Consider the following 24,739-nt stretch of genomic DNA (forward strand, 5'->3'; position numbering starts at 1 on the left):
CTTACGATGGCATTAGGTTTCGATAGAGCCATCGTAAGACGATTTTATCGTAAGTCGATCCCCAATTTGTGTATCACTGTTCCGTGGTCACTGTACCTAGACTACCTGTATATTAACCACCAGAGATACTGAATATAGCCTATTAAACATGTACATTAGTTTATTTAATTATTTTTATCCTTTTTACCATATTTAAACACTATAATATGTATTTTCAGTACGGAACTTAAATCTCGCGGGCAGCAGCCAATGCCAGCCATACGACGTGACGTAATAATACTCGCATCATAAAATATAGTCACCGCTTATATCGATCGTTCTCTCTTTCACCCGCGAATTTTAAAAACCACAGAGAATGGGATTTAGGGCACATTTGAGAGAATGTAAAAACACAGGGGCGACTACAATAAATATAATCAAGACGCCGATATGGCAGCGTCGCGAATCCACTTGCTCCTCATGACGCCTACGTGTGCGGCACCGTATGGAAGGGGTTAAATTATCATATCGTTGTCGTCGTCGTCGTCATCGTAAAGTCGAACAATCGTAAGTCGCGGCCATCGTAAGTCGACGTTTACCTGTATATATAAATGATATAGACCATGGACTAAGATCTACTGTTTCCAAATTTGCTGATGATACAAAACTGTGCAGAATGGCAAATGATCACTTAAACCAATTAGATATTCAAGAAGATTTAGATAAATTACAGCAATGGTCTGAAAAGTGGCTAATGAAATTTAACACGAGTAAATGCAAGATTGCACATAGGTAAAAACAACAATAAGTACAATTACAAGTTATTTGGAAATTCGTTAACAAAAGTGGATAGTGAAAAAGATCTCGGCGTAATTATCAGTAACGACCTCAAATCATCCAAGCAGTGTATTTCAGCCTCTGAGAAAGCAAATAAGATTCTAGGACTGATTGCGCGATCTTTTGATTTCAAAAGTCCATCGCTCATTAACAAGCTATATAAATCGTTAGTTCGTCCACATTTGGAATATGCTGTTTCTGTATGGTCACCGATTCTCATTAAAGACATTGACAGACTGGAAAAAGTACAATGGCGAGCCACAAAACCGATTCCAAATATAAAAAATAAATCATACGAAAATCGACTAAAACATATGAATCTGTTTTCCCTAAAAAAGCATAGACTCAGAGGTGACTTGATACAGGTCTTTAAGATTTTAAAGGAAATTGACAACATCAAAAGTGACCAAATTTTCATACTGAATGAGAATCAGACAAGAAACAATGGTCTCAAACTATCCGGAAATAGATTCAATTTGGAAGTAGGTAGAAACAACTTTGCCAACCATGTAGTTAATGAATGGAATAAACTTCCTGCACAGGTAATGCAATGTAGTTCAGTTCGAAGCTTTAAGACTCATTTAGATAAACACCTAAGCAAGATGCTGTAATGATTATAATTTATTTTATATTATTTGTTTTTGCTTTGTTATCATTTGTCTGTTTGATTTTCATTTATTATTAGTTATGTGTCAATTTATTATTATTTACTGTTTACCTGTTTGTTATTCAACTATACCTATGCATTTATTTATGTATTTTGTTTGTTGCATACATTATTATAGTTTTTTTTATAATTATTATTTTATTATTATTATTATTTTTTTTTTTTCACATCCGACCTAGATTTGGACCAAAAGGTCTCCTGTTGGCATGCTCCGCCTTTGTAATCCTTTGTAAAGAGAGAACAATCGATATAAGCGGTGACTATTTTTTATGATGCAAGTATTATGACGCAACATCGTACGTCTGGCAGCTAATGCTGCCCACGAGATATTTGCCCGGAGTGAAGTGGTTAATGATATTTCGATGCAGCCTGAAGGGATTTCTCCCAATCTTCTCTTTTTCTGCATGATGGGATGGAAAGGGAGGTTGTTGATTTAGTGAAGTGGCCTTGCTGTAGATGTGCTGTGTCTTGCTGCATTGCCTCTGACCCAGGGCAAGTGGGTGAGATGCAGGGATGACCCATCATCCAGTAGCCAAGAAAAGAGGGAGAGAAGGGTGGTGAATGGGAGTATGTGAGGATGAAATGGGTGGGAGTGGATTTATGCCTTTGACTTTGGCTACTTCCTTCGTAAGGGTAAAAAGCCATTGGTATATGTATGTATGTATGCAAAGCATGCTAGGCACAGAAACCATCCCAACCCTTTTTCATTCATTCCTCCTTAAATCCTGGAAAAAATTGTATCTTGTTTCTTCTGCAGCAATACTGCCAATTCATCCTCGGTGCAACCCCTTTTAAGGGAACATGCCAATGCCTTCATCAATACCCATTCTTTTCTGTCCCCTTTTGTCATCCATGTACATTTTCACTTGTTCAATTTCCACATAACCCATGCTTACCGGTATCTGTTGAATATGTCCATCTGGTCCCATTATTTGTTGTATTATTTGTATGCCCCCTTGTTGCTGCTGTTGTTGCTGTTGTTGTTGCTGCTGTTGTTGCTGCTGCTGCTGTTGTTGCTGTTGCTGTGGTTGTTGCTGTTGCTGTGGTTGTTGTGGCTGCTGCTGTTGTTGTTGAGGTTGAGGTTGTGGTTGTTGTGGCTGTAGTTGTATGATCTGAGCTTGTTGCTGCTGTTGCTGGGGTGTGGTTGTGGCAGTCTGAAATAATGAGTAATATTAGTTTTGTCAACAAAATATGCACAGCAATCAAAATTCAATCACAACACTAAAGCTGCTCGAAGTATAAAATGAGACTGAATTAATGTCTTTGTTGTCAATACATATCACTTTTAACTCTCACTGTCCTGGGGTTCTCCCTTGGTTGATTATAATTGCCCTGTAGTGGGCAAAACAATCATAATTGCCCTGTAGTGGCCAAAATAATCATGTAGGTCATCATTAACATAGAGCTAAACAAGATCAGTAATCTTGCTATTTCCTTTGCTCGAACAAAGCCCCATGCAATGTTGTAGGCACAATCACCCATTAAAATAGTCTCTTTGCATCACCAACACAGACGCCGACCACAGAACCATCAACACCTTCGTTGTCGCTGGGGCCCAAAGAAGAAGATAAACAACGAAAAAGGAAACCTGGTTTGTATTGTAGGGGAGGGGGGAAATCGTGGGTGTCCGAAATATCTCTGCAGTGCTAGTTAAATGTATTAAGATGTAATTAGCATAAAAAACGAAGGAAAATAATGAAAAGTCTGACTCGAAAGACAACTGCAAATCAGGGCCATCTGGTGATGTCATGCCGAACCCCAATGTAAACAAACATTACACCACCCATAGGACCACACAGGAATATCACAAAGATGCTTTTTCTGGATTTAGTAAGTACGAAAGCAGGAGTTTAAGTCGAATCTTAGAGATAGAGGGAAATGAGCAAAAATAGGATACAGTGGGAGAATGAAATTATGGACTTAAGAAATGAAATCATTGGACAAATGGATTGCTTAATGCAAGCAAACTTTGAGATTTCCAACCTGAGGAAAACTAACTTGGATCCCAGAAACGAGATTAAGGAAATGAAAAAGGATATAAGAGAGCTGAAGAGTGATAATGAAAAGAGAATTAATGATACTACCAAGAGCGAAAACTTAAAAAAAGTGGTAAACAACAAATACAAGAAATGATTGAAAAAATCGAAGATAACTTAGGTGAGGAAAGTATCCAAAAGATTAAGAAATGGAAGGAAAACGTTGAAAATAAAGAAATTGTTTTCAAAGAAATTGTCCAACAACAAATGCAGGAAAATGCAAAAGACACTATTAACCAAGTACAGTACTACCTCTCATTAAGGGGATCGTCTATCAGAAAATCACGAAAAAAAAAAAAAAAAAAAATGAAATTCTGAAAATATTTCCTCTAAAAATGTTACTCATAAGCTATCTCATGGCTGAGTATGGAAGCTGTATCTTGATTTTTCCTATCTAAAAAAAATATAATACAGTACCCCCCCACCCTACTGTGGCTGGGTCGTGTGCGCTGCGTACTGCACATTACGTTTTCTGTTGTTACATATATTTGCTAACAAAAGAAGCTGTGTATTTTGCACAATATTTATGCTTTTGTATGATGAACAATAACATACAAGCAGATGCTGTGACAGTTGATACAGTATTATGGGAAGGCAATACGTGATTGTGTGAATACTGACGTTCAGACAATGCGTAAAGCTATCATGGCCTCCTACCTGCATTCTGTCAGCATAGATGAGAAGCCATTGCATTCTTACTGTCCTAAGGGAGAAGACTCGTGGTGTTTTTTTCCAGAGAGCACTAGCCAGGCAAGAGGAACCCGAGTCTCACAGAGTCAAGAAGCTGTTCCTGGCCAAGATTCCCACTGGGAAGCGGAAATCCATCTTGGCAATATATCAAGACTTCACCTCTACAGAGCTTTTAGAGAAATGCCTCAAGGGAAGGACACAAAACCAAAATGAAAGCTTCCATCCAAAGATCTGGGCTTTGAGTTCAAAGAGGAACTTTGCATCAGCAGCTAGAGTTCAATTCTGTGCTCAAGTTGCAGTTCTGAACCACATCTTTGGTTATGAACTTGCACATATGCCATCAGCAAGAGGGACAACAACCAGTGATGCCATTAAACAGCTTAGGATGGCAGATAAAGATCGTCTGTCGCCAAAGATGCATCGCGCCAAGAAAAGGAAAAGTGCGATATAACCCTGGTGGATACTAACTGGATTCATCATATAAACCCTTTCAACACCATAACATCCTAAATGATGAAAGGGGACCAGTAACCATGAACAAAAAAACTATGACGCTCATTCCTGAAAAACTTGATTTTTGCACATTTAACTTGATTCATATCTAAAATGCCTTCACTGATTTTTAACTGCAAATCCTTTTCGGATTCAGCATAATTGGGAGAACATTTGGAGGCAGATTTATGTCCTGTCAAGGACTAGTAGGATTTTTTCATATATACATTTTTTTTTTTTTCATCAACTTTGGATTTTTTTTTCTCATAACAGACTGATCAGAACATCATAATTCTGCCTCCATTTCTTCATCTATCTTAGCCCATTATATAGATAAAAAATAATCAATATCCAGTCAAAGGTCTATCCTCTGAATAAATTTCAAAATTTTCAAAAATTACCCCTAAAAAAAAAAAAAAAAATCACAATAAAAAAAGTATAAGCATGAATGACTTGAAAACTCGGTGGTATCTTCTCTGAGACAAGACAGTTACTAGGAAAAAATCTCAGCCACTTTCACCCCAAACTAAAAAAGTTTGATTTTCATCCCCCAGGGCTCGGTTTTGGGTCCCTTATTGTTCATTATGTACATAAACGACTTAGATGATGGGATAAATAGTGATATTAGTAAGTTTGCAGACGACACTAAAATAGGATGCCTAATTAGGTCAGGAGACGACGCAGATTCTGCAGGATGATCTTAATAAATTGTTAACATGGTCGGTGAAATGGCAAATGAACTTCAATATCTCTAAGTGTAGCGTGTTAAACGTAGGGCTACACAACCCCAAAAATAGATACAATTTAGATATCACGTTTTTAGACAAATCTGAGTGCGAGAGGGACTTGGGTGTTCTGGTGAGTCCGGACCTCAAAACCAGGAAGCAGTGCATTAGCGTCAGAAATAAAGCTAACAGTGCATTAGGCTTCATTGCTAGGACGGTAATGAATAGAAGTGCAGAGGTAATTATTAAACTCTATCTAGCGATTGTGGTTCTAGAACAACTGCCCCCGGGACAATTGCCCCTGTAGGACAACTGCCCCCTGGACAATTGCCCTGGAATTTATTGCCATTTACGTAATTACTTTTTAGTAATTGCCTAATTAAGTAATGATAGCATGTTGGCATGCATGTTGTGATAGCATGAGGTGGAATGGGCGGGTGGATGGGGGGTGAGGTAGTATGTGTGAGCAAAATTTGACGCAGCCTGAAGGGATTTCTCCCTGTGTTCTCATTTTATGCAATGGGGGACGGAGAGGGGGGTCGCCGATTTAATGAAGCGGCCTTGCTGTGGATGTGCTGTGTCTTGCAACACTGCTTCTGACCCAGGGCAGTGGACAAGGTGCAGGGATGACCCGTCATTCAGGTGGTGCTAAGATAAGAGGGAGGGTGGAGGGGTGTGGAGTGTATTCAGGGATGGAATGGGTGGGAATGATTTTATGCCTTTTTCTTTTTGGCTACCCCCCTTGGAAGGGGGAAAAAGTCTTGGTATATGTATGTAAGTAACGATTACATAATCAGTCATTTAAGAAATAATTGTTGCTATTTCCTGAATCTATTACCATTTATGTAGCTACTTCCTAATTAGGTAATCGGTCGTACAAGTTATAGTATAGGATAATTGCCCTGGAATTTATTGCCATTTACGTAATTACTTTTTAGTAATTGCAATTAAGTAACGATTACATAATCGGTCATTTAAGAAATAATTGTTGCTATTTCCTAAATTTATTACCATTTATGTAGCTACTTCCTAATTAGGTAATCGGTCAATTGCATATATATAGGCTTAAAAAGAAAGAAGGATCCAGTGTCTATTCAGAAATATAAGAAGTGACATCACCCATTATGGAGTTCGTCCGAAGTGAATGAGGAAAAATGAAGCTTATTTATGAAGGATACATCTATGTGAAGCAGAAGGAATTGGCAAATAATGTTACATCTTATGAATGTGAAAAACGTCGCCATAATAACTGCAAAGCCAAAGTAAAAGTTTGTGAAAATCAAGTAGTTGGCTATGTAAATGATCACACCCATGCTGTTGACCAACCCCGCCGTGATGTCTTATTAGTACAACAGGAAATAAAGGCTAAATCTATTGCTACCGAAGAGACTGCACAGCAAATAATTTCCCAAACAGTTGAGTCGATATCAAGTGGTGCTACAACTCAACTACCACCTGTGAGGCATATTCGTCGTGTAATAAGGCGCTACAAACAAGCTGCTGGTGCTCCTCATTCCATCCCATCAAACCTAGCAGACATGGTCATTCCTTCCGAATACAAGAAAACGTCTAATGGTGAAGATTTTCTTCTTTATGATAGTGGATTGGTTGGGCAGCGTCTCCTTTTATTTTCAACATCAACAAACATTAGCCTACTGGAGAAATCAGATAATTGGTTTGGAGACGGTACTTTTAACCACTTCACTCCGGACTTAAATCTCGCGGGCAGCAGCCAATGCCAGCCGTACGACGTGTCATAATAATACTCGCATCATAAAATATAGTCACCGCTTATATCGATCGTTCTCTCTTTCACCCGCGAATTTTGAAAACCACAGAGAATGGGATTCAGGGCACATTTGGAAGAATGTAAAAACACAGGGGCGACTACAATAAATATAATCAAGACGCCGATATGGCAGCGTCGCGAATCCACTTGCTCCTCATGACGCCTACGTGTGCGGCACCGTATGGAAGGGGTTAAGATTGTACCCGAGTTATTTTACCAATTGTACACTATTCATTGTTTAACTTCTGAAAGTTATTACGTAATTGGCAACAAATTCCAGGACAATTGTAGGGCAAATGTCCAGGGGGTAGTTGTCGGGGGCAGTTGTCCTACAGGGGCAATTGTTCTGGGGGCAGTTGTCGGGGGGCAATTGTCCTGGGGGCAGTTGTCCAGCGATAGTTAGACCCATCCTTGACTATGCGGTACAGTTCTGGTCTCCGTCCTACAAAATGGACATCAATTCACTAGAATCAGTACAGAGAAGAATGACCAAAATGATACATGGACTAGGAAATTTGCCTTACGAAGAGAGGCTTAGGCACCTAAACTTACACTCTCTGGAAAGACGTAGAGTGCGGGGTGATCTAATAGAAGTGTTCAAGTGGATCAAAGGCTATAACAAGGGTGAAGCAAACAAGGTCATCATAATAAAACAACAGGGCAGGACTCGTAGTAATGGGTATAAACTGGACAAATTTAGATTTAAGAAGGAAATAGGCAAGAATTGGTTTACTAATAGGGTGGTCGATGAATGGAATAAACTTAGTAACCATGTAGTAAGCGCTGAAACTATCAGTTGTTTTAAGAAACGATTAGACAACTTTATGAATGGGGATGACAGGTGGTGATGGATACAGAGCTGAAAATCCATGTGAACAAGTTGTATAGACACGGTAAAGGAAACATGGACTGGAGGTGAAGCTTTTATTCCTGACGTTTCATGTAACGACTTTCTCAAAGGAAAGTCGTTAGACAAAACGTCAGGAATAAAAGCTTCACCTCCAGTCCATGTTTCCTTTACCGTGTCTATACATACGGAGCTGCCTAGTGTAGGCCTTATGGTCTCTTGCAGTCTCCTTTATTCTTATGTTCTTATGTAAAAAGCAAACTGGGTCAGAGACACAGTGGATAGGAAAAAATGTATTGTGGTATATGGACTAAAAGAAAAACATGGTTTGGCGAGGTACATGAGAGAAAAAGAAGAAAAAGAGAGCAACAGTAATCCTAAAAGAAATTCAGGAGGGAGCCAAAGATGCATGTAAAGACATTGACAAAACATATAGGATTGGGCACTATTCTAAGAATAGAAATCGACTCACTAAGATCACAAATGGTAGAAGACATATTTGAAAAAGTAGGTAACTTGGCAGTGAAAAGTACAAGATATGGATAAAAAGAGAAATGAGTATTGAGGAATTAGAAAAAGAAAAGACACTAAGAGATGAAGCAAAGAAAATGTGAAGAGAACGGAGACAGAAAGCAAGGAATTCCATTGGAGAGTAATCGACATGACACTGAGGAAATGGTACATCAGAATGGGCAAACCAAAGACAGAAAAAAAAAATGGAGAAAGAAGAACACTGAAAGTGGCCTATACTAACATTGACGGATTAATTTCAAGACTAAATGAACTTAATGATTACCTGCTAGAATAAAAACCAGACATAATGGGAATTGTGGAGACTAAACTATGGGGTGAAATACCATCCATCGATGTTGGACATGGACTATACAATTACTGGATTAAAAACAGAAACAAGAAACAGGGAGAAGGAATCATGTTCTTGGCCAAGAAAAACTTGAATGTGACAAAAATTGCGGAGGGCAAAGGTAATGTACAACTGATCATGATACATACATACATATACCAAGGCTTTTTCCCCCTTACAAGGGGTGTAGCCAAAAAGGGAAAGGCATAAAATCATTTCCACCCATTCCATCCCTGAAAACACTCCACACCCCTCCACCCTCCCTCTTATCTCAGCACCTCCTGGATGATGGGTCATCCCTACACCTTGTCCACTGCCCTGGGTCAGAAGCAGTGTTGCAAAACACAGCACATCCACAGCAAGGCCGCTTCATTAAATCGGCGACCCCCCTCTCCATCCCCCCATTGCATAAAAGGAGAGGATGGGGAGAAATCCCTTCGGGCTGCGTCAACTTTTGCTCACACATACTACCTCACCCCCCATCCCCCCGCCCATTCCACCTCATACAATCACAACATCGTCCATATACAACCATTCTCCATTCACCCCTGTCTTCTGTCCTCTCCCGTCCTTCCTCAACAGACATTCCCCTCTTCCCCAAAGCCCCCTTCACCCCATCCATCCATCTCATCCTAGGACGTCCCCTCATGTTCACTCCCTCCACATCTGCCTTCCACACCTCTTTTACTAGTCTTTCTTCACTCATTCTTTCCATGTGTCCAAACCATCCTAATATTCTTTCATCAACCCTATCTCCCAGCTCCTTTTCCACCCCTCTTCTCCTCCTCACCTCCTCATTTCTCACTCTATCTAGCCTAGTAACCCCCATCATACTTCTCAGACACCTCATCTCAAACAAGAACATGAAAAGTAGAAAGTTTGTGGTGACTTATGTGCCCCTAAAAACGAACGCTGGGAAAGAAAACATGCATACGAAAATGCTAGAAGATACAAGGCAATCATTAAATGAGATAGTAATGGGCAGGGGTAATCTGGTAACTATGGGGGACTTCAATTGCAAAGAAATTTGTTGAGAAGACGACTTGTGGGGTAATGTACTGCTGGATATGACCATGGAATACACAATGACTCTGTGGGTCAGTGAAAACACCAGATACAGAAATAATGAGGGGCCATCAAAACTAGATTTCATATTTACAACAGAATCTGAAATTGTGGATAAAATCCAATACAAGACACCAATTGGAAAGTGACCATATACTCACTGAAACTGAACTAAAGGAAGAAGTATACATGGATAGAAATGAAAAGCATAGGGAAGGAAGATTGATGTACAACAAAATGGACTTTGCAAAACTAAAGAAATTCTTCCAGAATGCAAACTGGGAAAAATTTTCATGGAAGAGACAAAAGTGGAAGAGAAATGGAATATCTTGATGGATAATTACAATGAAAGGGTAAATAGGCATGTACCAAGACAGAAGTGAGAGTGTACATTAAATGCTGGTTCAACAAAAGATGCAGTGAGGCAAAAGATAGAAGGGTGAGAGCTTGGAAAAGATTGAGAAAACATAAAAAACCTGGAAAATGGCAAGTTTATGTAAACTATAGAAATGAGTATGTTAAAGTGAGAAGAGAGGAAAAGGAACCATGAAAAGGATATTATAGATATATGCAAAGAGCAACCCAAGCTATTCTATCGATAAGTGAATGGTAAACTTAAAAACAAACAGAAATGGTGAAACTACACAGAAGGATTAGAAATGACTGAAGTCATGAATAATCACTTCAAATCTGTCTTCAATATTGGGACAAAGGTAATGAAAGGTGATCTCCCCCCCATGAGCGAGATAACAATAACACAAAAAGAAATATTGGAACACCTATCAAACCTTGATTTCAGGAAATCACATGGCCCGGATGGAATTGCAAATTGGATTCTAAAAGAATGCAAAGAGCTAATGGACAAAATACATAACATAATAAATTGCTTGTTCAAAGAAGGAAAAATACCAAAAGACTGGAAAAATGCTAACATTGTACCAATATATAAAGGAGTAAACAAGGAAGAACCAACTAACTATAGGCCAGTCTCACTAACAAGCACCATAGCCAAAATCTGTGAGAAAATCATCAAGAATAGATGGGTAAAACACCTGGAAGACAACAATATAAAACCCAAGACAATTTGGGTTCAGACAAGGAAGATCATATACCACAAACTTAATATGTTTCTACTCAAGATTAACAGACATAGTGCAAGAAAGGAATGGATGGCCTGATTGTGCCTTCCTGGACTTACAAAAAGCTTTTGACAAAATACCACACAAAAAATTATTAAAGAAACTAGAACATATAGGAGGGATACAAGGGAACCTATTAAAATGGATGGAGGACTTCCTGATTGGTAGAAAGATGAGAGTAGTACTCAGAGAAAAATATTCAGATTAGAAAGAAGTGATCAGTGGAGTACCACAAGGATCTGTATTGGCTCCAATAATGTTTGCTATTTATGTGAATGATATGGATGATGATGTGAAATGTTACATGAGCTTCTTTGCAGACAATGCCAAATTGTTAAGGAAAGTATATACATACATACATATACCAAGGCTTTTTCCCCCTTACTAGGGAGGTAGCCAAAAAGGAAAAGGCATAAAATCATTCCCACCCATTCCATCCCTGAATACACTCCATACCCCTCCACCCTCCCTCCCATCTCAGCACCTCCTAGATGACAGGTCATCCCTGCACCTTGTCCACTGCCCTGGGTCAGAAGCAGTGTCGCAAGACACAGCACATCCACAGCAAGGCCGCTTCATTAAATCAGCGACCCCCCCTCTCCATCCCCCCATATAAAGGAGAAGACGGGGAGAAATCCCTTCGGGCTGCGTCAAAATTTTGCTCACACACACTACCTCACCCCCCATCCCCCCCGCCCATTCCACCTCATGCATCACAACATCTTCCATATACAATCACTCTCCATTCACCCCTGTCTTCTGTCCTCTCCCGTCCTTCCTCAACAGACATTCTCCTCTTCCCCAAAGCCCCCTTCACCCCATCCATCCATCTCATCCTAGGACGTCCCCTCATGTTCACTCCCTCCACATCTGCCTTCCATACCTCATTTACTAGTCTTTCTTCACTCATCCTTTCCATGTGTCCAAACCATCCTAATACTCTTTCATCAACCCTATCTCCCAACTCCCTTTCCACCCCTCTTCTCCTCCTCACCTCCTCATTTCTCACGCTATCTAGCCTAGTAACCCCCATCATACTTCTCAGACACTTCATCTCAAACACATTCAAACTCCTTCTCTCTTCCTCTCTTATGTTCCATGTTTCTGCTCCATACAGTGCTGTTGGCACAATCACTCCTTCATACAGTCTCCTCTTAGCATCCATTCCCAAATTTCTATTCCTCATAACACTTTTTAATCCACCAAGGCTTTTACTCGCTTCTCTCAATCTACATTCTACCTCCACCTTTACTCCACCTTTTCCTGCCACATTTGCACCCAAGTATCTAAAACTATCCACTTCCTCCAGTTGCTCTCCCTTAATGCTCACTTTCAGATTACTGCCACTTTCACCCCTTGTACATCTCATCACCTTACTTTTACCCACATTTATCTTTAGCTTTCTTCTATCGCATACTCTCCCAAACTCTGCCACCAACTTCCTCAATCCCTTCTCCAATAAACACAGAAAAGGAAGACTAATGTATAACAAAATCCCTCCTCCGATCCTGCCACAAGCGCAGTGTCGTCTGCAAACAGCAGCTGGCTCACCTCCCACTTTTCTCCATTTTCTTTAACCATCTCCAATCCCTGACCCTCTACCCTTGCATTTACCTCTCGCACTACCCCATCCATGTATAAGTTGAACAGCCAGGGTGACATAATGCATCCTTGACGAAGTCCCACCTTTACCTCAAACCATTCACTCTCTCCATTTCTAATCCTGACACAAGCTCTACTACTCTCGTAAAAACTCTTGACAGCTCCTAGAAGCTTTCCTCCTATCCCGTATATCCGCATGACCTCCCACAGTGCCTTTCTGTCTACCCTGTCGTAAGCCTTTTCCAGATCCATAAAGGCCCAAAAAACATCCTTCCCCTTTCCTATAGCTTTCTCACATATCTGTCTTACCACAAAGATCTGATCTACACAACCTCTACCTGTCCTACATCCACACTGTTCCTCACCAATTACTCCCTCTGTTCCTCTCGTAATCCTCTCAATCAAGATCCTCCTACAAGCCTTCCCAACTACACTTAACAAGCTAATCCCTCTGAAACTACTACATTCACACTTGTCCCCCTTTCCCTTGTAAAGTGGAACTATACAAGCACTTCTCCAGTCCTCCGGCACTCTACCTTCTCTCCAGCAAACATTAAATAACCTCACCAACCAGTCCACCATAACTGTACCTCCTTTTTTAAGACATTCTGCATGGCATCCATCCAGACCAGGTGCCTTACCTGCTTTCATCATCTTAACTGCTGCCTTCACTTCATCCTTCCTTATTTCTCCTCCATTTTCCTCACTCATCACTCTCATTTTCTTAGCATTTCCCACTGCAGCTATCTTTCCCTCCCTATCCTTCTTCACATTTAGCAACTCCCTAAAATATTCTGCCCATCTTCCCCTTACTGCCTTCTCCTCCATTATCATCTCTCCATCTGCACCTTTTACCTTTTCTTCTCTACTTGATTCGCCTCCTCTTCCTCTCTTAATTTCTTTCCAAAACATCTTTTTATTACTTTCAAAATTTTCTGTCATACTCTTACCACACTTCACATCTGCTCTCCTCTTTGCCTCCTTTACCTTTTTCTTTACTTCTCTTTTCTTTTCTTTGTACGTCTCATATGACTCCCTTGTCCTATTTTGTAACCAATCTGTGTAAGCTCGCTTCTTCTCTTCTACAACCTTCTTCATTTCCTCATCCCACCATTCACTACTCTTCCTTCTATTTCCTCCTGTCCTTCTTGTTCCACACACCATCTTTGCACACTTTGTGACTCCCTCCTTGAACCATCCCCATTCCTCCTCCACACCTAGCTCTACCCTATCCTTCACTCCCTCCCACTCCTTCAGCTTCTTCTTGTACTCCCTCTCCTTTTCCTCTTCATTTAAAGAGTTCACTCTAAGCACCTCCCTACCTTTTGTCCCTTTCCTCTTTCTCCATCTGTCCTCCACTCTCAACTTACCTTCCACCAGAAAATGATCTGATATTCCCCCACCCTCTCCCCTTAGCACATGTACATCCTTAATTCTTCCTATCATAATCCTATTTACCACTGCATAGTCCATTAAAGCTCTATCTACCACCCTTCCCTCCACCACCCTCTCCCATGTGTATTTATGCTTGACTTTCTTCCGAAACACTGTATTTGCTATCATCAACTCTCTTTCTAGACACATTTCCACCATCAACTCTCAACTACGATTCTTTCCTGGAACTCCAAATTTCCCAACCACTCCATCAATTGGATCCTTTCCTACCCTAGCATTAAGGTCTCCCAGTACTATTACATTGACATTTCTTCCTAAATCCTATATGCACTCATTGAAATCTATCCAAAAGGCCTCCCTTTCTTCTACACTCTTCTCACTGCCAGGCCCATATGCACTTACAAAGACCCACATCTCCTTCCCCAGTTTCACCTTCATCCACATTATCCTTGAGGAAACCTCCTTCCACTCAACTACACGTTTACCTATCTCTTCACTTACTAAAATAGCCACCCCTTCCCTCCCTCGCCCTCTCTTCACTCCTGATAACCTCCCACTTACACTCACCCTTCCCTTTCAACTTAGTTTCACTCAAAGCCAACACATCCATCTTTCTTCTCACAAACATACTACCTATCTCTTCCCTTTTACTCTCATCTGTTCCACATCCACGCACATTAAAAGACCCAAACCTTAGGGTGCTGGTCCTAAAACTCCCAAACCCTCTTATGCCTTTACTTTTTCGTTCAGGAATGTCCCCTGTGGGGCTACAAGAAGAAGGATGCCTAGTCCCACTCCCCGTCCCTTTCTTCTCGCCTCTTACGATCCAAGTGGAAATAATTGGTGGCAGTATTCTTTTCCCCCACCACAGGGCGACCAAATAAAAAACCTTGATGTCAAAAAATCACATGGTCCAGATGGAATTGCAAATTGGATACTGAAAGAATGTGTAGAAGAGTTAACAAATAATATATGAAAAATAATCAAATGCTCACTAAAAAAGAAGGACAGGTACCACAAGACTGGAAGAATGCAAACATTGTACCAATATATAAGGGAGGAAACAAGGAAAATCCAACTAACTACACACCAGTCTCCCTAACAAGCACAGTAGCAAAATTATGTGAAAAAGTGATCAAAAGTGGGTTAAACACTTGGAAGAAAAAACTATACGGAATCCAAATCAATTTGAATTTAGACAAGGAAGATCATATACAACAAACCTGATCTGCTTCTAATCGAGACTAATAGATATAATACGAGAGAGGGATGGATGGGCAGACTGTGCCTATCTAGACCTACAAAAAGCATTTGATAAGGTACCACACAAGAAATAAGAAAAATAGAATCAATAAGTGGCATCGCAGGTAAATATTAGAATGGATGGAGGACTTCCTGACTGGGAGAAAAATGAGGGTAGTAATTAGAGACAAATACTTGAAGTGGGAAGAAATGATAAGTGGTGTCCCACAGGGGTCGGTGCTGGCTCCAATCATGTTTGCCATATATATAAATGACATGGATGACGGAGTTGAATGTTATATGAATTTCTTCGCAGATGACACATACATACATATACCAAGGCTTTTTCCCCCTTACTAGGGAGGTAGCCAAAAAGGAAAAGGCATAAAATTATTCTCACCCATTCCATCCCTGAATACACTCCATACCCCTCCACCCTCCCTCTTATCTCAGCACCTCCTGGATGACAGGTCATCCCTGCACCTTGTCCACTGCCCTGGGTCAGAAGCAGTGTCACAAGACACAGCACGTCCACAGCAAGGCCGCTTCATTAAATTGGCGACCCCCCCTCTCCATCCCCCCATGCATAAAAGGAGAAGACGGGGAAAAATCCCTTCAGGCTGTGTCAAATTTTGCTCACACATGCTACCTCACCCCCCATCCCCGCCCATTCCACCTCATGCATCACAACAGATTGCAGAACAACATTTGCAGATGATGCAAAAATACTAAAGAAAGTAAGAACAGAAGAGGACTGTGATTCATTACAATCAGACCTGGACAAAAATCTGGAAATGGACTCAAAAGTGGGAAGTGAACTTCAATATCAAGAAATGTAACATAATGGAGTATGGAAAAAGTAAAAACATTATTTTAAAAAATTATAAAATTGGTGAAGAAGAAATAAAAAAAGTGTACTTGGAAAGGGACCTTGGAGTAATAATCAGCAAAGACATGACACCGGATAAACATATAAACAAAATAGTCGGAGAAACCTTCAACCTATTAAGGTCAATGAAAGTGGCATTTGACTATTTGGATGAAGAAATTATTAAAAAAAATATTAGTTACATTGATTAGACCAAAACTGGAATATGCAGCAACACTATGGACACCCAGTACTAAAAAGAATACAAGGAAATTAGAAAGAATACAGAGAGCAACAACAAAGTTGGCACCAACTCTTTCCAAATTAACATGCGAACAAAGATTATCCAAATTGGAACTACCAACACTGGAGCAGAGAAGAGAAAGAGGTGATCCACTATCTATAGAATCATGAAAGGAATGGAAATCCTTGATAGGAATGATTTACTAAAAAATGACAATGGAAAAACAAGAGGTCATGAAAAGAAACACAAAAAGGACAACTATAGAACAGATCCAAGATAAAAAAACAAAACAAAAAAAATTCCCAGTGTGCTGAATATCTGGAATAACTTAGATAAAGAAACAAGTGTGTGCAAATACTATTCAAGATTTTAAGAAAAAACTTGATGCTGAAAGATACAAAGACGGGTCACCAAGAGCATAGCTCCCTTCCCGTGTAATACAACTAGGTAAATACACATAGAAAAAATATTTGTTATGAGAAAAAATTACCTGAACATTCTGCACCTGTCCAGCCTGAACAATTTGTATGGTTTGGTGAGGTGAACTGGTTTGCGTAAGGGTTGTGGCAGTGGTGGTGGAACTGTTGCTGTTACCTGCTGACTGTTGTAATGCTGCTTGATGTTGTTGTGCAATCTGGAAATAGTACTGAATGGAAAAGGACAATTATTCATCTTAATCATTACAATAAATAAGCTAAAAAAAATATATATGTATAAAAAAATAAATAAATAAAACATATGATACATACATGAATATACCCAAAGTCCCTTTCCGCCTCATGAGGGAGGGTGGCCAGCCAAGCCATGTCCCCAAACTTCACCCATCCCACACCTGTTTTCCCTTTTATATTAGCTCCTTCTGGATGAAGGTTCACCCTTATCCCATGCACACTGCCTGGGTCAAAGCAGGGCCCATTGTCCAAAAATGGTTTACCACAATTGCTTGATTACATAGGGACCTTCCCCCTCATCCACTCGAGAATTTACAGAGCAGAGAAGAATTCCCTTCCCTGCTCAACAGACATTCCTTGTGTACCAAAGGTACCTTTCACCCAATCCATCCATCCCATTCTAAGTGTTCCTCTATAGTTCACTTTGTCCACCTCTACCTTCCATATATTTTTTGCTAGTCTTTCTTTACTCATTTCATACAACCAAATCTTTGACCAGCTCTTTCCACCACCACCCTCTGCCTCACCTCATAACTTGCACCCTAATTCTTAAACACTTCCCCTCAAACACATTTAAAGTGCTCCCTTTAAACTCCAACTCTCTTACCTATTATGTCATGAGGACACTCACAATGCTAAAGAAAATATTAGTTACATTGATAAGACCAAGACAAGTGTATGCTGTGACACTATGGACACCCAGTACTAAAAAGAATATAAAGAAATTAGAATCCAAAGAGCAACAACAAAGATGGCACCAACACTCTTCAAACTGACATACAAACAAAGATTGTCCAAACTCAAACTACCAATCTTGGAACAAAGAAGAGAAAGAGATCTACTGACCATCTACAGAATTATGAAAGGGATGGAAGTCCTCCATAGAGATGATTTGCTAAAGTGGGATAAAAGAAAAACAAGAGGACACGAAAAGAAACTTAAAAAGGATAGTTATAGAAAAGATCTGAAAAAGAATAGTTTCCCACACAGAGTGGTGGATATCTGGAATAAATTTGATGGGGAAACAGTGAGTGCAAAAACTATACAAGAATTTAAGAACAAACTTGATGGCAAGATACAAACATGGGTCACTACAAGCATAGCTCTCTTCCCATAAAATATAACCAGGTAAATACACACACACACACTGACAGTCAAATGAATCAGATGTGCCTGAGAACATTCTGTGAGCTAATGCTAAATCTAGTGCTTCATCTACCAGAGAGTGGCGCTTTACCTAGTTGTAAACAGACAGAAGGGGCGATGGTGAGTGGAACCGTGATGTAGCAAAGTGATTAAGTTTAGCAAGAATAAAAATAATAAAAAACAAATAAAAAAAGGGGATGATAAACTGACATACATATACCAAGGGCTTTTTCCCCCTTACAAGGGAGGTAGCCCCCCCCCCCAAAAAAAAAATCATTCCACCCATTCCAACCCCAATACATCCACTCTACCCTCCCTCTTATCTTGGCACCTCCTGGATCCCTCTATATTGTCCACTGCCCTGGGTCAGAAGCAGTGTCACAAGATACAGCACATCCACTGCAAAGCTGCTTCATCAAATCGGCGACCCCCCCTCTCCGTCCCCCCATGCAGAAAAGGAGAAGACGGAGAAATCCCTTCGGGGTGCATCAAATTTTTCTCACATACTACATAATGTGGTGCATAAGGGAAAAGGAAATCCAATAGCAAGAAGAAAAGGCAGAAAAGGAAAAAAATTAAAGGTAACATATACCAACATAGACGAATTGATATCAGGAAAAGATGAATGACTATCTGGAACAAGAAAAACCAGATATAATGGGGATTGTGGAGACAAAATTGAAAGGATCAATACCCCCAAATAGTATAGGACAAGGATTATATGATTGTTGGATCAGAAACAGAGAAACAAAGTAGGGTGAAGGCGCCATGTTACTAACCAAGAAAGGCCAAATGCGACAAAATTCACAGAAGGAGAGAACAATGTGGAGTTGATTGTGATAAGAGTTGAGGATAGAGATATGAAAAATAGAATGCAGTGATTTATGTCCCACCTAAAACTCATGCATGGAATGAAAGTGAACACTCCAAAATGCTGGAAGACACAAGAAAAACACAAAATGAAATAATAAAGAAAGAAGAAAACCTGGTAATTATCTCGAAAGAAATATGTTGGGAAGAAATGACTATGAAAGGTGGAGAAGATCACTGGGGAAACATATTACTGGAAATGACCATTGATTACACATTGACGCAATGGATCAAGGAAAATACTAGATATAGAAATAACGATGAACCCTCAAGATTGGATTTGATATTCACATCAGAACCCGAAATTGTGGATAAAATCAAATACAAGACACCAATTGGAAAAAGTGATCACATACTACTAGAACTAGAATTAAATGTAGAAACAAATATAGAAATAAACAAAAAGCACAGAAAAGGAAGACTAATGTATAACAAAACAGATTTTGGGAAACTTAGACAATTCTTTCAAGAAGCAAATTGGGAAAAATTTAATAATGAAGAAACAAAAGTGGAAAAGAAATGGACAATTTGGAAGAAAATCTATAATGAAGGAGTGGACAAGTATGTACATACATACATATACCAAGGCTCTTTCCCCCTTACAAGGGAGGTGGCCAAAAAGGAAAAGGCATAAAATCATTCCCACCCATTCCATCCCTGAATACACTCCACACCCCTCCACCCTCCCTCTTATCTTAGCACCTCCTGGATGACGGGTCATCCCTGCACCTTGTCCACTGCCCTGGGTCACAAGCAGTGTCGCAAGACACAGCACATCCACAGCAAGGCCACTTCATTAAATCGGCGACCTCCCCCTCTCCGTCCCCCCATGCATAAAAGGAGAAGACGGGGAGAAATCCCTTCGGGCTACGTCAAATTTTGCTCACACATACTATCTCACCCCCCATCCCCCCACCCATTCCACCTCATGCATCACATCATCATCCATATACAACCATTCTCCATTCACCCCTATCTTCTGTCCTCTCCAGTTCTTCCTCAACAGACATTCCCCTCTTCCCCAAAGCCCCCTTCACCCCACCCATCCATATCATCCTAGGACATCCCCTCATGTTCACTCCCTCCACATCTCTTTTACTAGTCTTTCTTCACTCATTCTTTCCATGTCTCCAAACCATTCCAATACTCTTTCATCAACCCTATCTCCCAACTCCCTTTCCACCCCTGTTCTCCTCCTCATTTCTCACTCTATCCAGCCTAGTAACCCCCATCATACTTCTCAGACACCTCATCTCAAACACATTCAAACTCCTTCTCTCTTCCTCTCTTATGTTCTACGTTTCTGCCCAATATGTATGTACCTAGACAAAAACAGGAAAGTATATACATAAAATCCTGGTACAATGAAAAGTGCAGTGAGGCAAAAGACAGAAGAGATAAAGCCTGGAAAAGGTGGAAAAAAGAAGAAAAAATTCTGACAAATGGAAAATATACACCAAACTAAGAAATATGTAAAAATACATAGAGAAGAAGAAAGAAATTATGGAAAGGACATAATAGACAAATGTAAAGATCACCCCACTCTCCTCCTAACCTCATTTCTCACTCTATCCAGCCTAATAACCCCTACTATACTTCTCAGGCATTTCATTTCAAGCACTTTAAACTCTTCCTCACTTATGTTTCATGTTTCTGCCCCATACAGTGCTGTCAATACAATATCACTCCTTCATACAATTTCCTCTTAGCATCCAATCTCAAATATCTATTTCTCATTACACTTTTTAATCCACCAAGGCATTTACATACTCTCAATCTACATTCTACCTCCACCTCCACTACTCCCTTTCGCGCTACATTCGCACCGAAGTATCTAAAGCTATCTACTTCTGTTTCTCCCATTATACTAACTTCTAATTTGTTTCCATATTCTCCCCTTGTACATTTCATCACCTTACTTTTACACACATTTATCTTCGTCTTCCTTCTTTCGCATACTTTCCCAAGCTCTGTCACTAACTTCCTCAATCCCTCCTCTGATTATGCTACAAGTGCAGTGTCATCAGCAAACAACAGCTGGCATATCTTCAACTTCTCTCCATTTTCTTTAACAATCTACAATCCCAGCCCATTACCCTTGCATACCATACCACTCTCATACCACCCCATCCATGTATAAATTGAACAGCCAAGGCAACATAAAACATACCTGGTGAAGTCTCACCTTTACCTTAAACCACTCACTCTCTCCATTTCTAATTCTAACACAGGCTCTACTACTCTCATATAAAACTCAACTATCCCAAATATCTGCAATACCTCCTACAGTGCCTTTCTGTCTACACTCTCATAAGCCTTTTCCAGATCCATGAAGGCTCAAAAAATCATCCTTGCCTTTTCCTAAAGCTTTCTCACACATCTGCCTTAACACAAAAATCTGTTCTACACAACCCCTACCTACACTGTTCCTCTCCTAATCTTCTCAATCAACAGCCTCCCATTAGCCTTCCCACCTACAATTCATCCCTCAGAAACTACTATACTCAAATTTGTCCCCTTTACCCTTGTAAGTTGGAACTATACAGGCACTCCAGTCCTCTGACACTTTACCCTCTTTTAGACAAACATTAAACAACCTCACCAACCAGTCCCCCATCACTGTACCTCCCTTTATTAGACACTCTGCATGACACTCATCTAACCCAGGTGCCTTACCTTCTTTCATCATTTTAATAACTGCACTCACTTCATCTTTTCTTATTTTTCCTCCATTTTCCTCATTCATCACTGTCATTTTCTTAGTGCTTACCACTGCAACTACCTTTCCCTCCCTATACTCCATATTTAGCAACTCCCTTAAATACTCTGCTCATCTTCCTCTTACTACCATCTCTTCCATTATCATCTCTCCATCTGCACCTTTTACCTTTTCTTCTCTACTTGATTTACCTCATCTTCCTCTCTTAACCCCTTCCATACGGTGCCGCACACGTAGGCGTCATGGACTTAGATCTTGGTGGCAGCAGCCAATGCCAGCCGTACGACATGTCGTAATAATACTCGCATCATAAAATATAGTCACCGCTTATATCGATCGTTCTCTCTTCACCCGTGAATTTTGATAACCATAGAAAATGCGATTACAAAAGAATTAGAAAGAGTAATTACAATAAATATAATCAAGACGCCGATATGGCAGCCTCGCGAATACACTCGCTCCCCATGACGCCTACGTGTGCGGCACCGCATGGAAGGGGTTAATTTCCTTCCAAATCATCTTTTTATTATTTTAAAAACTTCAGTCATACTCTTATCCCATTTCACATCTGCTCTCCTTTATCTTATGCTCCTGTTTCCTTTATACCTCTCATATGATTCTCTTGTCCTATTCTGTAACCAATCTGTGAATACTCATTTCTTTTCTTCTTCAACTTTGTTTGCTTCATTATCCCACCATTCACTACCCTTCCTTCTAATTCCTCCCATTCTTCTTGTTCCACACACTATCTTTGCACACCTTGTGACTCCCTCCTTGAAATATCCCCATTCTTCCTCCAATCCTAATTCTGCTCTATCCTTCACTCCCTCCCACTCTTCTTTCACCTTCTTGTAATCCTTCTCCTTTTCTTTCTCATTTAAGCAGTTTACTCTGAGCATCTCTCTACTTCCTGTTCTTTTCCTTTTTCTCCATCTATCCTACACTCTCACCTTATCTTTCACCAATAAATTCTGATATTCCCCCACTCTCTCCCCTTAGAAATTATACATCCAAAACTCTTCCTGCTCTTCTCTTGGTTTCCACTAAATAATCCATTAAAGCCCTATCACCATTCCATCCACCGCCCTCTACTATGTATACTTATGCTTGACTTTCTTGCTAAATGTGTTAGCTAACATCAAGTCTAGACATACATCCACCATCATCTTTCCACTAGGATTTTTTACTGGAACTCCACATTTACCAACCACTCCGTTTATTGGTTTATCTCCTACCCTAGCATTGAGATCTCCCAATACCACTACACTGACATTTCTCCCTAATCCCTCCATGCACTCATTTAAATAAATCCAAAAAGCCTCCCTTTCCTCTACACTCTTCTCACTACCAGGCCCATATGCACTTACAAAAACTCACATTTCCCTTCCCAGTTTCACCTTCATCCACATTAACCTTGAAGAAAATTCCTTCCATTCCACATACTTACCTATCTCTTCACTAACTAGTATAGCCACCCTTTTTCTCTCTCATCCTCTCTTCAATCATGATACTCTCCCAACTACACTCCCAAACTCAAACTTAACCCTCCCTTTTAACTAAGTTTCATTCAAAACCTACACATTCATCTTTCTTCTCACAAACACACTGCCTATCTCTTCTCTTTTACTCTCATTTGTACCACATCTACGCACATTGAAAGATTCAAACCATAGGGTTCTAGTTGGAAAACTACTTCCAGACCCTCTTTCTTTTTTTTTTAATGGCCCCTGCGAGGCTACAGAGAGTAGGATGCCCAGTCCTATCCCCATACCATTTTTGTCACCTTCAGTCTTCTAGCATATTCCCTTCCCTTAGGCACACATTAACCCCTTCCATACGGTGATGCCTACGTAGGCGTCATGAGGAGCAAGTGGGTACGCGAGGATGCCGATGTCGGCATCTTGATTATACAGGTAATCCTCGTTTTACGCGGGTTCACATTACGCGATTTCACATTAAAGCGGTGTCCAAAACTAGGGGGTATTCCTCACATTACACAAATTCCTCAGAGTAACGCGAAATCCGGAAAGTTAAAATACGCGGGCTGCGATTTAGTTCCGTAAGGCAGCCGCTAGGTGACGCTAGCTGATTCCAGCCTCCGCATCCCTCTCGCCACCAAGCTCATTGTTTACCAACGCTTCGTTGTGTCAGCATCTCTGTGTTCATCAAATCATCAGTGTTCTTGTTTACCATGGCTCCCAAGCGCCCAGCGACATTTCCAGCCTGTGATGGTAGGCAGAAGAAAGCAAGGAAGACATTGACATTGGAGCAAAAGCTGGAAGTTCTGGACAGGTTAGATAAAGGGCAGAGAAACAATGTGATTGTGGCGGCAATGGGCCTCAGCGAGTCTACGGTGAGGACCATAAAACAAAACTCCACCAAGATTCGTGAAGCTGCCAAATCAGGAACGCCTCTACAAGCTAACAAGTCATCATATTCTCGCCCTATGGAGATGGAAAGGATGGAGAAGATGCTTGCAACTTGGATTGAGCATCAAAATAAGACTCGTGTGCCGGTTAGCTTGGCGCTGATTAAGGTGAAGGCGCTGTCTATTTATGACAGCATTGAAGGGGACAAGAAGCCTTTTTCTGCCAGCAACGGGTGGTTTAATAAATTTCAAAAAAGGCACAGTTTTCATAATTTGAAGTTGGTTGGGGAAGCTTCTTCAGCTGATGCTCGAGCTGCAGCCGAATTCCCAGAAGAGCTCAAGAAAATTATAGAAGACGGGAATTATTCATCAAAGCAAGTGTTCAACATCGACGAAACCGGCCTCTATTGGAAGAAACTACCCAACCGCACCTACATCTCCAAAGAGGAAGCTTCTGCCCCCGGATTCAAGGCATCTAAGGACCGC

The 24,739-nt window shown here is 40.5% G+C and overlaps 1 protein-coding gene across 4 annotated transcripts in view; it reads right to left on the reverse strand.

The window, feature by feature from the left end:
• Nf-YC (nuclear factor Y-box C) overlaps window positions 1-24,739 on the reverse strand; it is a 77,735-nt gene that overhangs the window by 17,109 nt on the left and 35,887 nt on the right. For 3 of the 4 annotated variants that reach the window (XM_076207103.1, XM_076207102.1, XM_076207104.1), the window contains 2 exons: window positions 16,970-17,125; window positions 2,380-2,637 (listed from right to left, as the gene is read on the reverse strand). In XM_076207103.1, coding sequence (XP_076063218.1) covers window positions 2,380-2,637; window positions 16,970-17,125 — 414 coding nt within the window. The remainder of the gene's footprint in view (window positions 1-2,379; window positions 2,638-16,969; window positions 17,126-24,739) is intronic. The other variant, XM_076207105.1, reaches the window with a different exon arrangement.

Source organism: Oratosquilla oratoria, chromosome 23 (genome assembly GCF_046742065.1).
Source record: "Oratosquilla oratoria isolate Oo_2021 chromosome 23, ASM4674206v1, whole genome shotgun sequence".
Lineage (NCBI taxonomy): Eukaryota > Metazoa > Arthropoda > Malacostraca > Stomatopoda > Squillidae > Oratosquilla > Oratosquilla oratoria.